We start from the raw sequence: 16,694 nt of genomic DNA on the forward strand, positions 1-16,694 counted from the left end.
TCATTTATGAAAGTATTAAACATTTGGTAAATCATTCCCTCTTAACTTTTTTGGCATTTGAACCTCATGTCACGTGGCTCTTAAATGACCATGAAATTGTTTAAAAAAGCACAAAAAACAAAAAATCTTATTGTAAACATGAATCTGATTTGACTAATCGACTTTTCATATATTATTATTTTATGTACAAAAAACCAAAATTCATACATATGTTTTAAATTTTTAATAATAAATTTGGGGGCGAAATATCACCGAGATTTTGCCCTTTCGCGCGGTTCGCTGGGTAGCAAACCGGGCGAATTGAACGAAGTATCGTTCCTGGCATGCAACCCCTAATTTGCTATGTAACCGAACATGCGTTTGTGTTTTGATTGGCTTACGTTAATTCCATTTGTGCACCTGAGCTCCGACCATTTTCTTTTTAAGTACAACCTCAGTCAAATTCTTGTCGTTCGAAGGCCCTTTTTGGTATTTGAAGGAAATCGAATCCTCACCTCTTCGGGGTTTAGGATCCAGATTTGGAATTTGCTAGGTAACCCCAGAACATGCGTTTCGCGTTTTGCATTGGCTTCACGTTAACTCCAGTTGTTTATGCATTTCTGAGTTTCGACCATTTTCTTTTCGGAGGGTCTAACCTGCTTAGTGCAAATTCTTGTCGTTTCGCAATCATGGCTCCTTTTTCGATTCATTATCAAGGTGTAAATCGAATTGACCTCATCCGTCTTCGGATTTTATATATATATTTGGAAAATCCTCACAAACCTCCAGATCTGCGTTCCGCGTTGCACGCTACACGTAAACTGTTGCTTATATACATTTCTATGTTTCGTCTATCTGCTCTTCGGAGGGTCTAATCTGATCTTATTGCAAAGCTTGAGTTTTCGCAATCATGGCTCCTTCTTCGATTCAGAATCAAGGTGTATATCTAATTGAGCTTCATCCGTTTCTTTTTAAATGTATCATTTATTGCTGGTGAATCTGCTTGGGGTTATGTATGATTTGATTTTTCAGATGAAGTCTTGAACGATTACGTCGAAGCGGAAGAAAAGTTAAAAACAAAACAAGGATAAAATTTTAGAAAAATCGTGACTCTGATCAGATTTGTACTTATTCGGATCACTGAAACCTCTTTAAGATTTCTTATTCCATTTGGGACTCTTTGTTTTCGAAAAAGATTGAAACTTCAGGTGGTTTGAAACAATTACATATAAAGCGGGCTTCGAGTTGGCCAAGACAAAGAGAGTTGTGCTCCTGTCAGATAATCTGAACTTTTTTTTGGAAAACGTCCTACCGTGAGATAAGTTATAGTCAAAACAAGGATATTCTTTTTGAAAGGAATCATGACGTCTGATCACCAAAAACCGCTAATCGAGAGCTCCATAAGTCCTAGAGTTACCTACCATTTCTGTAAATTTCTCTCCCTCCAAATGTGATAAGCTCGTGAAACAATGGTAAATATTCAATGTCTCAGCCAAGACAAAGAGTGTTGTGCTCCTGTTTCCAGCAAACTCCCTATTGAGCCATCTCTAGCTTCTACTGAATGAATACAATCTCAGATTATGCCCTTTACCTTGTCCTTTTCTCCTTTCTTTGTATTTTGATGCAGTCATCTACCCCCTGTACTAAGCTTCTGTACCTCTTTATTTTTTATGCGTGTTAACTTTTAGTGTTCCAACTGATTGAATGAAAAGATTGGTCAGAAAATGAATGTTATTTTTATGAATGGAGGACTTGTCTTGTAATGGTTTATGTTCAGGATGATCTTTCAAATTAATCAAAACATGATTTCTTTAATTCCATGCAGATGATACTTATAAGAATTTCAAGACCTCTTATTTTGGATTACCGGCATTGGATATGTCTGCTGCATTTCCCCAGGCGACTCCTGCATCAATCTTTCCCCCTTCGGGTAACTAGACTTAGTTGATTATCTCCTGAAAGATTTCTTACTCATCTCCTTTTCTTGTGTTGGATATGTGTGTGGCCACTATTACAATATTGGATTATCTTCTCGGTAGATGATATCAATGGATGATAGATTCCTAATTTTTGTTGCTTTTTTTTTGTTCATTTGGTTTTGTTTAGGTTTTTCTCTCTTCATCTACTCTTGTGCTTTAAGATGGTAGCTTAACATTTCCTTTCTGTAATTTCTTTTAGATTTTCTTTTGAACTTGCTTGAACAACACAATTAGCAATAGACTTGAACGTATGTAGACTCTTAAAGAACTGAATTGAATACTTTATTCACAGCCCTAATGGGGTATTTATCGTTTTAGAGTTGAAGGAAACCAACTTAGAAAAGGAGAGAGACAGAGATAGACCCAAAGGAGGAGTCTAACAGAAGAGGAGAAGAGGGACTGATATCTCCTTAATTATCCTTCTCTAGACTGGCACTAGTGCTAGCTAGCATCAATCCCAAGAAAGATTTTTTCTTCCTAAGTTGCCTTTGCCTACACTTCTAGTCAAGTTGGTGCATAGATGTTACACATGCCCAACATGGTTAGAATAGGATGAAACATTCATCCAGGCAATCATTTAGTGAATACATTAGCTGGCTGTCTCCATACTTTGTAGAGGTTATATAGGTTACTCCACTTTCTAACTTTTTTTTGATGAAGTGCTGGTCAATCTTCACTAGATTTTGCAATAACATTCTATTTCCTTTTGAGTTAAGTGACTCGATTCCCGCCGATCAAAGTTCCGCTTGATCAAAGTTCAGTACCTTGAAGCGAGAACTTTGATCATGTGATCCTCCCCAATTCACATCACTGTGGGCCTCAATGTGGAAATGATCGTTGTGGGGATAAATGCACTCCCTTATCAAGGGTTAGCTTCAAGCAATGAAGAATACAAAGAAAAGAACAGCAGCTATGTGAGCAGAGTGTGGGTCATGCATAAATTGAGCAGCCATACTATCTGCAGTAGTATTTGGTCGAGTGTGACACAGATAAATTAATTTCCCCACAGGTAATTTGATAATGGCTCTTATCAACAGGTTCCCCTCTTTTTCTATGAGTCGAATACTAACATCCGAAAGGAGTGTCACAGGGATGGTAACCAAGTAATCCGGTTTCAAATTCGAAGTTGAGATGGAAATATGCCCAAGCAGAATGGGGAACCTCAATCCCAAGAAAGTACTGTAGCTTCCCTAAATCTTTTATTTCCACGACCCAAGAATTTCTTAAATGTATTATGTCATCACCAATCATTGCCTAACAACTTTACCATCAACATAGACAATTAAGATGGTTACCTTGGCAATGTCCTTTTGATGAAGAGTGTATGATTAACATTGCCCTATGTATATCCCACCAAAACCATAGCTTTATGAAACCTTTTGAAGCACATATGAGGAGATTGCTTCAACCCATATAATGCATGTTTAAATGTACACACCTTCCCTTGGGTTTTGTTGTTAGAAAAACCCGGGGAGTCTTCATACAAACTTCTTCCAACTCTTTATGCAAAAAAGCGTTTTTCACATCGAGTTGCTGGAGATTGCATCTTAGGTTCGCAGCACATGATAGTAAAATTTAGACTCTGTTTAATTTGACAAGTGGTGCATACGTTTCCCAATAATCATTTTTATAGGTTTGAGCATAAAACAAAATTCAAACTTGTTGAAACCTGGTTCAACCCAGCTTGGACCAGCTGGTTCATGAGAAGAAAAAAAATCCCAAATTTCGTGGCGAAACATGGAAAATTTCATGCAAGTTTTGTAGCTTTTCCAAATATTCAATTTTTTGTTTATTTCATGTTTCCCCAAATACCACGACAAATACCCCCTCCATCAGGACTTTCCTATCCAAATTGCTTATTCCCTCAGACTAGTTATCTTGATGACCAGACTTATAAAGTTACAGTTTTCGATTACCTTGACAACCAGAGGCATAAAATGTCATAAGATGTTTATGTTCGTCAGTTGAAGGAGAGGATGTTATATGCATAGTACTACTCAATTCACAGGATGGATCCACCAATGCACTCCTCTTGGCACTTAGTTGTACTTTTTTTATTTATTGTCAATTACTTTGTATTTGATGTTTTGAAGTTAGAAATTATATATTGAATGTTATACTGTTATGTACTTAAGTAGTTAAGTTTATAGTGTACTTCTCGGACAACTCTACATTGAATCATTGATGTTATGTACATTGAATGACAGATCTACGTTGAATTTTTTAGCAAAATACTGCCAATGTGTTTTTTATACTCTAATTAGCTTTAATGCAGAATCCCACCCTAAAATACTCCCTAAAACTTGTCGAAACTTGATATCGAAACTTGCACAAAAATGTCCTAAGTTTCCTCGAAAATTTTCAGTTTCCCACTTAGGTTTCCCATTTTCACATGGTTGAAACTTGAGTTTCCCTTGAATTTTTTTCTATGGGTTTGAATGAGTCCTTTTCCTATTGATCGGGCTTTGTACTAGTCTGCAGTTCCATCCATATTTTGCCTCACTACAAACACCCACTTACAACCAATAGGTCTTTTGCTTGGAAGAAGAACAATAAGCTTCCATGTTCCATTCTTGTCCAATGTTTTCATCTCTTCCAACATCGCTGCCTTTCACTTAGGTTCTGCATAAGCCTCCAGCCACTTTTGTGGAATAATAGAAGAAAGTTAAGGCACAAAACTGCGATAGGAAGGAGAAAGATAATCAAAGGAAACAACTTGGGATATAGGGTAATTGGGTGTCCTAACACTCTCTCAAAGGGCTATAGGCAACTTAGGGGAAGGCCTTTGATGTAACCAGATCCAGCAAGCCCAAAACAGCCCCTAGACCATACAGCAGCCAGGGCCGGTCAAATGCCCTATAGAAGATCTTTTTATGCAGACTGAAGACCTTTTTAGAAGCTTTGTTAAAACCAAGGCCAATCATAGTTTTGGTGGCTGGATTGTTTCTGACCTTAGGTTACAAATGTCTGTCATTGTCTCTAGTTTACTGATTTGTGGGTTGATTTAGGCTAAGGTATTCTTGATCTCAGCCTTACGTTAGATATGCTTGAAGGTTAAAGATGAATCGGATGTATATGGCCATGTCACAATTTTGCATTTAGTGAATTTCCATATCTCTTAACTTCTGATGTCATGTTTCGATGTTCACAGATGATAGATTATAGGCTGTAAGTTGGAAGAACAATTGATCATTGATGTGAACTCTGGGCTCATGATGCATGCTTCAACGAGGGTTCTTGATTGAAATGCTTGAACCATTAGTGTGCATATTGGTTAAATTTGTATCTCTTGATAGGGATTGCAGTTCTTGATGTGAGCTGGCAACAAGCCTGATAGACTTTCCACCCGACAGGTTGAACCTTCTCTCTTGCACGCATTTGAATTTGCCATCTTGACTTAAAGCAGCTCAAGAAGTTGAAGATCTCTACTACTGGAAGAAGTGGTGGGGAAGGGTCATAGGCTTCGTTTTGGTAGGATTTGTTAAGTTGGTTGATATAAGTGGTGGAACCATATTGGGTTCTCTGTATATGTTGGAAGAGAAGAGTTTGGATGTATTAATGGGAGGGGAAGGGTCAGGTTTAGGGTTTAATCAACAAAATATTATATGCAGAAATCAAGTGGAAAACAGGGTACAGGGAGGAGCTTTAGATCTGAAATTAAACTTCGATTTTTACTTAATGATAGGAATTGAATATATGATGAAAGATAGCCCAGCCTCTTGAAATCAGATAGCAAAACACAAACAACAACTAGAGATTTCTATCATACTTCAATTACAAACGATACTTGGTGGTAGAAAAGAGCAGGGAAGAACCCAAAGGAAAATTTACCTCTCTGAGGTCAGGTTTCTCACCCACTATACAGCACAGCGTTTTAAAGCCTATAGAAGCCCGATTTCAGTTACTCAATTATCTGACTTTTCAGACCATGAAACTGGAAATTGGGCTCCTTTCATGAGTAGGAATACTTACAACCTTGCTGGAATTCAAAATGAACTAACAATGATATTCCTAGTTGTGACTAGTAAAGGAATAAACTAATCAAAACTGCTAAGAAACTCATGTGGGCTTTCCAGATCAGCACACCGCAGCCAATTGAATTTGGGGCCTATCAAAAGGTCTAGAAGGCTGCTGTCTTTTTTGTGCTGCCATCCTTATTCCTGTGGCTGTGGTGCAGTCCAGTGTAACTATCTACATCAAATCCTAGACTTAATTATGCTTTTACTTCACTTGTTTTTAATGTTTTTGCCATTTTAAATATGCAGCTTCAGACTATTATCACTTTGACGACTTATTGACTCCTGAAGAGCGGGCCATCAGGATAAAAGTCAGAGGGATCATGGAAAAAGAAGTAGCTCCAGTAATGGCACATGTGAGATTATAATTAAGAGTACTGCTAGTTAATATTTTCTTTTGATTAGTAAATGTTCGGGTTTATAGCTGTGCTGAAATTTTGGAGTGGTTCCAGTCCATCACTTTATAGGACTCTGTAACTTCCTCTAATTAGTAATTACAGGCTTACAACATATGTGTGGCTATTAGTTATGTTTGGATAATATTTTGTGTCAGATTTCATGCCATTTAATTTACAATATTGGTATCTTGAACTTTTAGCATCCATGCCATTTTCTAAGTTGTCCTACTTTGGTTTTTCAGTACTGGGAGAAGGCAGAGTTTCCATTTCATATTATACCAAAAATTGCTACCCTCGGTGTTTCTGGTGGCACAATTAAGGTAGTTTAATTTGGTCATGCTCCTTTTTTTTGTTTTTTTTGTTTTGGGGGGGGGGTGTGTGAATGTCATGCTTCCTATTTTGTATCTGCAGTTTGAAAACATGTATTTATCTTATCATTTCTGGTACGCAGGGTTATGAGTGTCCAGGCCTTTCTATCACTGGAAGTGCTATTGCTACCGCAGAGATAGCCAGAGTTGATGCAAGCTGTTCTACTTTTATTCTGGTTCATTCTTCGTTGGCAATGCTCACCATTGGTAACTTCCCCCTTCCCCTAGTGTACTGAATTGCTTAATTGTGAGCAATTTTCAAAAAACTTAAAATGTTGGTAACTAAGACTGACTTTGTGTGATTGATCTATTACTGTCAAGAACAGCGCTTTGTGGATCAGAGGCTCAGAAGCAGAAATACTTACCTTCTTTGGCACAATTCCACACAGTAGCTTGCTGGGTAAGTTGAATCATAACCTGTTTGAGATTTTTTATGCTCTTGCGTTATTTTAATGAATTTATTCCTGCTTTTCCCTGTTAGGGTTTGACAGAACCTGACAATGGGAGTGATGCAAGTTCTTTAACTACAACAGCAACACAGGTCTCAATATATTCGATGGTTTTGCAATTGAGACTGATACAAATTAGTGTAGTCATCCTGTAGATAATCTTTTGCAATGTTCCTCTCCTAGATCACCCTTCAATGTGTGTGAAAAGTTCTCAATGTCATGATCTTATTGTTCCTTCTGGCATTGAGAGCAGGTGGAAGGAGGTTGGTTACTTGATGGTCAAAAGCGCTGGATTGGAAATAGTACTTTTGCTGACGTGTTGGTTATTTTTGCTCGGAACACAAAAACAAACCAAATAAATGGGTGAGTTCCTTTCAAAATGAGTTGAGGTATCCTGTTGTCTAACCAATGTATACCATTGAACAGTCCAGCTGTCACATGGCTCATGTAGTTAGTGTGCCATTCTAGTAGATTTTAGTTATGAAAATTTCTGGTCCAATTTGGCACATATTTATGCTGTCGAAAACTACTTCCGAACCTAAGTAATTCTTAGGACGAGTAATTTGATTGTTGTGATAGAGTGAATCCCACTTCCATGGAATAGCAGCGGTAGCATGAAAATAATTCTTTTTGGGAATATGAAGGTTAATCTTGGACTATATATCATTCGAGTTGTTGCTAATAATCTTTCAACATGGAACTGCTGCTTAGGCATATTGGGATTTCTCACTGGTTAAATCTTTTAATGACCCAGTTGCTTTTGTTGATTATTTCAGATTTATTGTTAAAAAGGATGTGCCTGGGCTAATGGTCACAAAAATAGAAAACAAAATTGGCCTAAGAATTGTCCAGAATGGGGATATTGTCTTAAAGAAAGTGTTTATTCCTGATGAGGACAAACTACCTGGTGTCAATTCCTTTCAAGATACAAACAAGGTAAGATGGTGGTTGGTTCTCAAGAAAAAAATTTCCTTTTCCTTTCAGAGCCAGAAAATCTTTGTTTCTTTCAACTTAAAGTATTTATATATAAATATAGGCTAGCTTTTATATCATCATCTGGATATTCCTTGTTAATTTATTTAGCTGGATGTTTCATGCTGATTTTTTTTTTCCACTAGAACCAAAATTAGGTATCTTTTCGGCAAATGCAGAACATTCAAAAAAGAAAAACCTTTCTTCCTGTACCAGCTTATCCCCTACCCTTTTTGATTGCAAACTTTTTCGTTTTAATTTGATTGGTAACAGGTTCTTGCTGTATCTCGTGTCATGGTTGCTTGGCAACCAATTGGCATCGCAATGGGTGTATATGATATGTGCCACAGGTACCTAAAATATGCAAATATAATCACATTTTTCCATGTTGCTTTGGGACATTTAATTTTAATGACGACCTTTTCTAATATGGACTGAAACTAGGTATTTGAAGGAGAGGAAGCAGTTTGGAGCTCCATTGGCAGCATTCCAAATTAACCAAGAGAAACTTGTGCGTATGTTGGGTAATATTCAAGCAATGCTCCTGGTTGGTTGGCGCTTATGCAAACTCTATGAGTCAGGAAAGATGACGCCTGGTCATGCTAGCATGGGGAAGGTAAGAATGTTTGAGTAAGGTGAGACATTTGGCAATAATTTTGATTGTAGTGTCTGAAATTATATATGTTTCTTAAATTCTCAGGCATGGATTAGCTTGAAGGCGAGAGAAACTGTCTCTCTTGGAAGAGAGTTGCTTGGTGGAAATGGGATCTTGTCGGACTTTCTCGTCGCAAAGGTTCAACATCTTTCATTTGCTTCTCACATTCTCTATCTTCCAAATTACCTCTACTTTGGTGGAATTTGTGCAATTAATGCTTCCTATGATAAATATATTTCCAATTTGAGAAAATTACATTTACACCCCTTGTGTTTGCAAACAATTATTGTTTACACCCCCTAGAATTTTTTCTATTACAAACGTCCCCCTATGCCTAATACTGTTAGTTTTACATTTAAAAGACATTTATCCTTAGTGAATCTTAATGTAATTTTCTTTAAAAAAGAATAATATATATATATATATAAGTCCATCAATTTTAAATATAAAAAGACATATTTATCCTTCATAAATCTTAATGTAAGTTTTTTATTTTTATTATAAATCAAGAATAAAATATGCATAAAAGTCCTTCAATTTTTTGAGTAAATCAACTTTTTCCTAGGAGACTTTTTAGGAAACTACTTTGAAAAAGATTATTATTATTTTTAAAAACATGGGGTTATAATAAATTTAGTAAAATAATAAAAATTTACAACCAATAGCATGGGTGACTCATGACTGTTAGTATCCTCTACATTAAGAATTTGGACCTCAGAACTTGACCAGAAGCATGGTTGCAGCGGCTTCAGTCGTTTTCTTTTCTTTGTTTTTTTAGGGTTTGAAATAAAGAAGGGTAATATTAGGAATTTTGAAAATATGCGGACTCGTCACTTAACCCTATTATTCTAACAATAGGGGTACAGTTGTTTATAGAATAAACTCCAATGGGTGTGTAAACATAATTGTTTGCAAACACAGGAGGTGTAAATGTAATTTGCTCTTCCATTTTAATTTGAAATGGAAGTTTGTTCTTGGCTTCTTGCCCGAATTCACAAGGAAACGTGCCTTCTGGAAATTCAGATTTTACATGGAAGGTGATCTTGTGATGGTTATTCCATATTTAGTATTTCAGGATCATTAGTTTTTCCTTCCTTCCTCATTTTCTTTTTTTCTTTTTTTGGTTGTAGGTTTTCTGTTTCTAGTTTAGAATTTTGTATTTTTTTTCACTCTATTGAAGTATAAGATTCCCCTACAGTGTAGCCTTTTCCTTGATTAACCAGGTCTAGTTAGTTAATTTCTATATGGTAAATCGTGCCAAAGATTTCTTAGAGAAAAGTATATCATCTTATGCCCTTATATATGTTTTTTACTTTTGGAGACCTTTTTCCCTCAAAGTATATTCTTCTTACCCCCTGACTAGTTATTAGCTTCCTTAAATAACCTCTGTTACTGAACCATATGAAATCTTCAATTCAGTATCTTTTGTTGCAGTATGGAACTTGTATCATGATTCAATATGAATTGGGGTATCATAATTTTCAATGCAAAGTTCGATCTTGCATTGTTGGTTTTGTTTGTCATTTGAAAGAGTATTGCCGAGGAATCTAGGCCTGGTTTCTATGTACTAGGCTATTCCCACTTAACTAAAGGAGATCAATGAACATTAGTTTACAAACACTTGACAACTGGGTTCCTTGGGATTTTTTGTTCTTTGAAATTTGAACTTGGTCAATCATAGGTCGAGCCGTTCTTTTTATTGTGAAAGTTGGTGTATGCGATGGTCTGGATTGACTCTGGAATTTAAACTAGGCCCAGTATGTGAGGCTTTTGCCAAAAAGTTTTTGAGATTATAGGAATTGAAGTGCATCAATTAAAAAGTTGGATTGATGCAACACAAACAGACATTATTGTTCATGGTGGTGCAACCTAGAGGGGGGGTGATTAGGTTGCAACTAGTGGATTGTCCCAATTTTTCGGTTTGTGCGGAAATACAAGATAAATTGAGAATTCAAATGAATTTAAACAATGACAAGCAATCACAACACAAGATTTATAGTGGTTCGACTTTACAAGTCTACGTCCACTCCTCTCTTGGCCTCAAGAGAGATTTCCACTAATGATTCTCTTTCAATACAATGGGTAGAGATCAAACCCCTACAATAATCTTTGTTTAGCAAGTAGGGCAAGAGCACCCCTTAACAATCTTTAATCTTTGTTCACGGGCAAGAGCACCCAAAGACCAATTCTAATCTACCTAGACTAGAATTGAAACAATTACAAAGGAAGGATGTTACCTTACAAGAGGTGTGACACTTTGCCTCTTGTGTGAATGTGATGCAATGTGAGTTGTATGCTCAAATAGAGATGTGCACCACCTACGCCTTCAATCACTTCAAGCTTGACTTTCACAAGCTTACTTTGTACTTTGGTTTTGTTCTTCAAGGTTGGGAGAGGGTGAGAGGCAAAGTATAAGGCTTTCTTGCAATTTGAGAGCTTAGGATCACTTGGGGAGTGGGTGATCAAGTGTGAGTTTTCTTGCTCTCAAATGAGGTGAATTTGGTTTATATAGAGCACCTTTGAGTGCCAAAACCCAATCCCCAACGGATAGAAAACGGAGACATTTTAAATCCACTTTTCAGCCCAGACGGTCATCCGTCTGAAAAGAGCCGTTAAACTAGCCGTTATAGGCTGTTTTTACACCAGACGGTCATCCGTCTCAGAAAAGAGCCGTTGCAAACTAGTCGTTATGGCTTAGTTAAACCCAGACGGAATTCCGTCTGCTAGACGGTCATCCGTCTCAGACGGGCAGCCGTCTGCCAGATGGTCATCCGTCTCAGACGGAATTCCGTCTGAGCTTCTGTGACTTGGAATTAGTCACAACAAACCAGACGGTCATCCGTCTGCCCAGACGGTCGACCGTCTGAGCCCTGTTTTGCTGAATTAAGTTGGGGCTGGGACATGGCTTGGGTTTTTGGACTTTTTGGTCAACCCTAAGTATTGTACATCTCACTAACATGTCCTAGGTCACTCTAGTAATATGAATTACATATAATTGATGCATTTACATGAATGTGTATGCGAGAGTGTCCTAAGCCCTAATTCAGACTAAGTCTTGATCTTCGACTTGATTTTGTGCAACGATCTTCATGTCCATATTGGCATGGTCATCTTGACTTAGAATTCATGTCCATCTTCATGTCTATCTTGGCATGATCTTGGTTTTGACTTGGAGTTGGTCCACTTGTTCTCATCTTGAACTAAAACATCATAACTCAATATAGCCATTAGTAATTCATGCTTATTATCATCAAAACCAATAGAGGCTGATGTGGCAAATGCTGACATGGCATTTCCCAACAGTTCATGCTACAGTAACGTGAACAGTAACCTAGGAGATAATTCTTCGTATTTGGTGGTCCCCAAGTCCAGCTTGCAAGGAGATAAAATAAGAACTGTTTTCGTGGGAGTTTTAGAGATGATTTAGGATTTTGTTATTTACTTATTGGGATAATCATGTAATCAGTTTTTTAATTCAGGTAGGATATCTAGGATAAGTTTTAGTTAGTTTTAAATTCCTAAGAGTCCTAGTATGATCAATGTATTTGCTAGTTTTAAATTACCAAGAGTCCTGCTATAGTTGTTTTTTGTATCCATGAATGTCTTTTTTATTATTTAAGCTCTTGTAATCAGCTTATTTAGGATAGGAAGTAATATAAAAAATAAAGTCAAGCTTGAGCTTTGTGCGTTTGCAGCCCCCCCTCTCTCCTCTTTTCTTCTTTTTCTTGTGAGTGTTCTTCTCTCTTTCCTCTTCTTCAAGACTAATTCTTCTAAGATTTTCCCTTCTTCCCCCTATCTTCTTTATCCTTCTTTCTTCTCTATTCTATCCCCCATTATGGATCCCTAAGCATGTTTTGAGGACCTTCTTCCACTGCTTCTTGCTAAATTCTAGATTCCTAATTCTGGTGATTATGTGTTCTAGAATGGACACAAGAATATTTTGTATGTAAATTTTACTGTCAAGCTGGAGAACCCCTTCTCTACTTTCTATATAGGGTGTGCTTTATCAAGTAACTTCACACTTCTATCTGTTGTCTTATGAGTAGAGTGCTGATTTACTAGTTGAAATTAGAGGAAAGACAGAGTGGCTAAATAAGGAAAAGATAAAGCTACTGATGCTGCCACTTCCTTTCAACTAGAGATTATGGTGCAGAAATTTCCAAATTTTTTTATCTTATTGTGCAATGCCTTGTTATGTCTGTTTAAACCGATAATTCTGAGAATCCCAGAAGTTAAAGTGTGAATCCCGTTCAAGCGTTCAGTGCCTCTATGAGCAGTTTCTTGTGCACAATGTTGGATGCTAGAATTTCACCATATATTTCCTACATGTTCTTATTTGGTTATCTCCAGATGTTACAGTTCATCTGAGTCCATTAGACTTTGACCCTATAGTTCTGATATCCATTCCAAGACCAGGCCTAAATAATCTGTTCTCTGCTGCTTGCTTAGGGCTAAGTAGATGAAAATTGGGGAGGACTTAGACTGCCTCAGATGAATTACCATAGAATCTCAAGATTCTCAGGTTCACCATCAAGTTACCATGTTTAGCTTTCAGGGGTTCCTAACCTGAATTTGCATACTTAAAATTATTTTTTTGGGCAGCCGAGACATGCTTGATTTGTACCCTAATTTGTCTTTGAAGAGAATAAAATGGTAGAGCCATTCATTCCCCCCCCCCCAGTTAGGTGGATAAAGATTATACCTTTTCTCATGATGTGCAAAATTTCCTTGGTCGGAACATCAAATATCAGTTTACTTGCTGTTCCCCTGTTTTTTGTTCTGTTGTGTCACACTCAAATAGGAATGACAGTTCCTCTTCTACCATCCTGATGTAAGTTTCTTCATAATATGACAATAATTTTCAATTGTTAAAACTGCAACACTCTCAGATTGTTAGTACTGTTCGTAATGGTTGATATGACCTAGATGGATGGTCAAATATTCTGTGGAGATCGTCTTCCAGCTTTCTTTTTTATTTTTGTGCTTTGAAAGTTGAAACCCTGGCCTTCTATTTTTTCTGGTCACCTTTTCTCCTCTTTTGGGGGTGTGGTTTTTGTCATTTTCAATTTAAAAGAGGTGCAATTAGAAGAAAGAATGAGCTTCGCTTTGTTAGGTCAAAATCCATCTTCCACCTGGTTTACTGAAATGCAAACTATCAGCAAGTGAAGGACCGATCCTTTTGCGCCAGTACTGTTGTGAGACTGGTACTTGGCAGTTCATGAGCAACATAGAGACTTAGGTTGCCCATTACTCCCTTGCTCCTTTTTGAAGGCCCACCTCTCTCCTTCCTCTCCCAGTGAAATTCAGTGGGTGAACATTGTGATGACACTGCCATGTGACGTCCTAGAATTTCTTTCAGAACAAATCAGTACTGTACAATTGAGGGCCGCCAAGTGACCATGGCTTCTAACCCCTTTCCGTTATTTCTTTCTCAGGCTTTTTGTGATTTGGAGCCCATTTATACATATGAAGGAACCTATGATATTAACAGCCTGGTGACAGGGAGGGAAATTACTGGAATTGCAAGCTTCAAACCAGCTGCATCAACACGTCGAAGCCGCTTGTAAGAGACAGTCTCTCCAGACTCAAATCCTTGAAAGTGCTCTGTCCAAGGTTAAATAATGACTCTCCGTTACTCTTTGACTTATAGTAGTGACATATAATAAGCAGGACACGTTTGATTGTAATATCATTACGAAATTCAACAGAAAATAAAATGCATGGTGAAGTTCCTGCAGCATATAGCCACAAGGATTCTTTCTTTCCCCTTCCCTTCTGGTGATTGATGCCTGCATTATCTGGAGGTGTTGAGAATATTTTGTTTAGCTAGAAGTATGGAGAAAGCATTTTTCTTTTTAAGAACTTTTTAGCAGAAATAGGATGCATTATCCATCCGAGTTGTCAGAGTTCAGCTTTCTTCCAAGACAAAAGGAATTGGGTACCTATTCTTTTGAAGAGCTGAAAGGTTCTTCTTGGGAGAACATTGCCTGGACTATACAAAGCAGTGATCAATATTTAACCAAATTGTTGGGATCTGTGTAATCAAATTGTACAGAGCAGAGCCCTACGTAATCCACGTCTGAACATTTTTGCTTGACCATTTTATCTTTCAAGCTTGGTTGATAGAAATCCTTGACATTGTGAAGGGGCTTCTTAAATGGAATGAAGTACTAATTAAGGATCAGGTAAACTCACTTATTTGACCAAATAAATCAGGACTAAGACTCAGTATGTTCTTTCAGATACTGATTACAGGTGACTCAAAAGGAATTGTGCTGAGCCAGGTGAGTACCTACTCAAACCAGATTTGCAGTCAGTCATTGCCATCAATCTGGGATTCTTGCAGCATAGCACCTTTCTTGTTTGCACTTATCGAGTGCTTGTTGGAGCTTCTGATCCTATTGTGTTGTGTCAATAAACATTGTGTGTCTGAGTGAGTGTGTGTGTGTGTGTGTGCTTGTTGGAGCTTCTGATCCTATCGTGTTGTGTCAATAAACATTGTTGATGCTCTTTCTCTGTTTGATCTAGTTTTTTCCTTGGACTAGTTTTGGACCATTGTCTTCTCACTCAAATTCATCCATTTCTATTCCATATAGAAGTATGATTTATCTGCTTCAATGCTTGGACCTGTTCCCTTATGTTAATGGTTTAATAACCCATACTTGGTTTTCAATGAACCGTGATTTTGTGATCGAACCGATCCACGACATTGTGCTCAAGAGAGTAGGGATACAAGGCCTAAGTGGTGCATGCCTTTCCTCACTTTCTTCTCATTAAAGTCGTTTTAGCTCTACCCTCGATTCTTTTAGTTTTCTTAATTGGAATGAAATCACTCATCTGAAACAAAAAAATTAGGGTTTCATAATCCAAATATATTTGAGGAATTATTTGTAGCCATCTCTGGATTTTATTTACTTCTACATCCCCAGCAGATATATTCCATTATTATAGAGTAGAGAATGTTGAATTTATTTAGATTAAATCAAAGGAGTGCTGTGTTCAACATCAGTTCCTCTATGGTTTCAAGAATATACAGCTACCTACTAGTTTCTTCCAAGAGCATTGATCTCAATGAGGTCAAACATGTCCAGCCTTTAGCATTTCTTTTACAGGCATGATCCTCTTCTCTTTTAATTCAATAAACCCCTATTTCTCTTATCCCATAATAAAGGGAAACCCATTTCTTCTTGACCATTTAGCTGATAACCTTAAATGATATTACTAACTATTTTATTTTAAAAATAAGGGTAACCCATACATTGAGAGCTTTAAGACCTTTTCCATATCCATATCCACGAGAAAAGGCCAGTTAAGGTGTACTTGTTTTTCCTTTTATGGGAGTTATTGACATGTCTAAGGTCTATAAGAGATTGGAATGAGGTTTCACTAGAACTATAATTGAGGATGTTTGTTGCATATATCTACTATTCTTACAATTGTAAAATTCAACTAACCTTTGAGATTGATGTATAGTTTGTATAAAGGGAGAATTTGATGCCAAAAGCTTCTACACATAGTTCAAGGGGTAGTTTTCTTACGTAGTCTTGTCTCAATAATTATTACTAGAATGTTTTTTCTATACCTTAATGTGAGATTTTATCCAAAACATTAATTTAGTTTTATCGTGATGGCAAAATCCATTTGTTTTTACATGTTAACTGTGATTTTTGAAGTCAAAAGTTAAAGGTTTAATCTTTTCTATATAACATCACATCATCAGAGGATTTCTTCTTTCATGGCTCTTTAGCTGATCCATAAATAGTTTGAAGAGTTATTCCTATATTAGGATTACTGTCAAATTGCTAAATTGATGATTACCCCACCACGATAAGTGAATTGATATCTTATCATAATCTTTTTCAACAGTTTTTTATTTTT

At 37.0% G+C, this 16,694-nt stretch overlaps 1 protein-coding gene across 1 annotated transcript; it reads left to right on the forward strand.

The window, feature by feature from the left end:
- Positions 1 to 727: 727 nt before the first annotated feature.
- Positions 728 to 16,375, forward strand: ACX4 (acyl-CoA oxidase 4). Its single transcript, XM_089164921.1, has 13 exons — positions 728 to 917; positions 1,805 to 1,909; positions 6,224 to 6,330; positions 6,615 to 6,692; positions 6,824 to 6,947; positions 7,067 to 7,140; positions 7,222 to 7,281; positions 7,443 to 7,552; positions 7,966 to 8,125; positions 8,435 to 8,511; positions 8,606 to 8,777; positions 8,862 to 8,954; positions 14,252 to 16,375. Exons 1-13 carry the CDS (start codon positions 890 to 892, stop codon positions 14,381 to 14,383), a joined length of 1,320 nt encoding a protein of 439 aa, XP_089021047.1. The 5' UTR covers positions 728 to 889; the 3' UTR covers positions 14,384 to 16,375.
- The last annotated feature ends 319 nt before the right edge of the window (positions 16,376 to 16,694 follow it).

This window comes from Hakea prostrata, chromosome 8 (genome assembly GCF_041222555.1).
Source record: "Hakea prostrata isolate BN-2017 chromosome 8, UWA_Hpros_2, whole genome shotgun sequence".
In the NCBI taxonomy this organism is placed as follows: Eukaryota; Viridiplantae; Streptophyta; class Magnoliopsida; order Proteales; family Proteaceae; genus Hakea; species Hakea prostrata.

Coding starts and splice junctions, on each gene's coding strand:
- ACX4 (XM_089164921.1), top strand. CDS start 890: ATGGCTCCTTCTTCGATTCAGAATCAAG. Junction 918..1,804: donor TTCTTCGATTCAGAATCAAG/GTGTATATCTAA, acceptor AATTCCATGCAG/ATGATACTTATAAGAATTTC. Junction 6,948..7,066: donor GTTGGCAATGCTCACCATTG/GTAACTTCCCCC, acceptor TGTCAAGAACAG/CGCTTTGTGGATCAGAGGCT.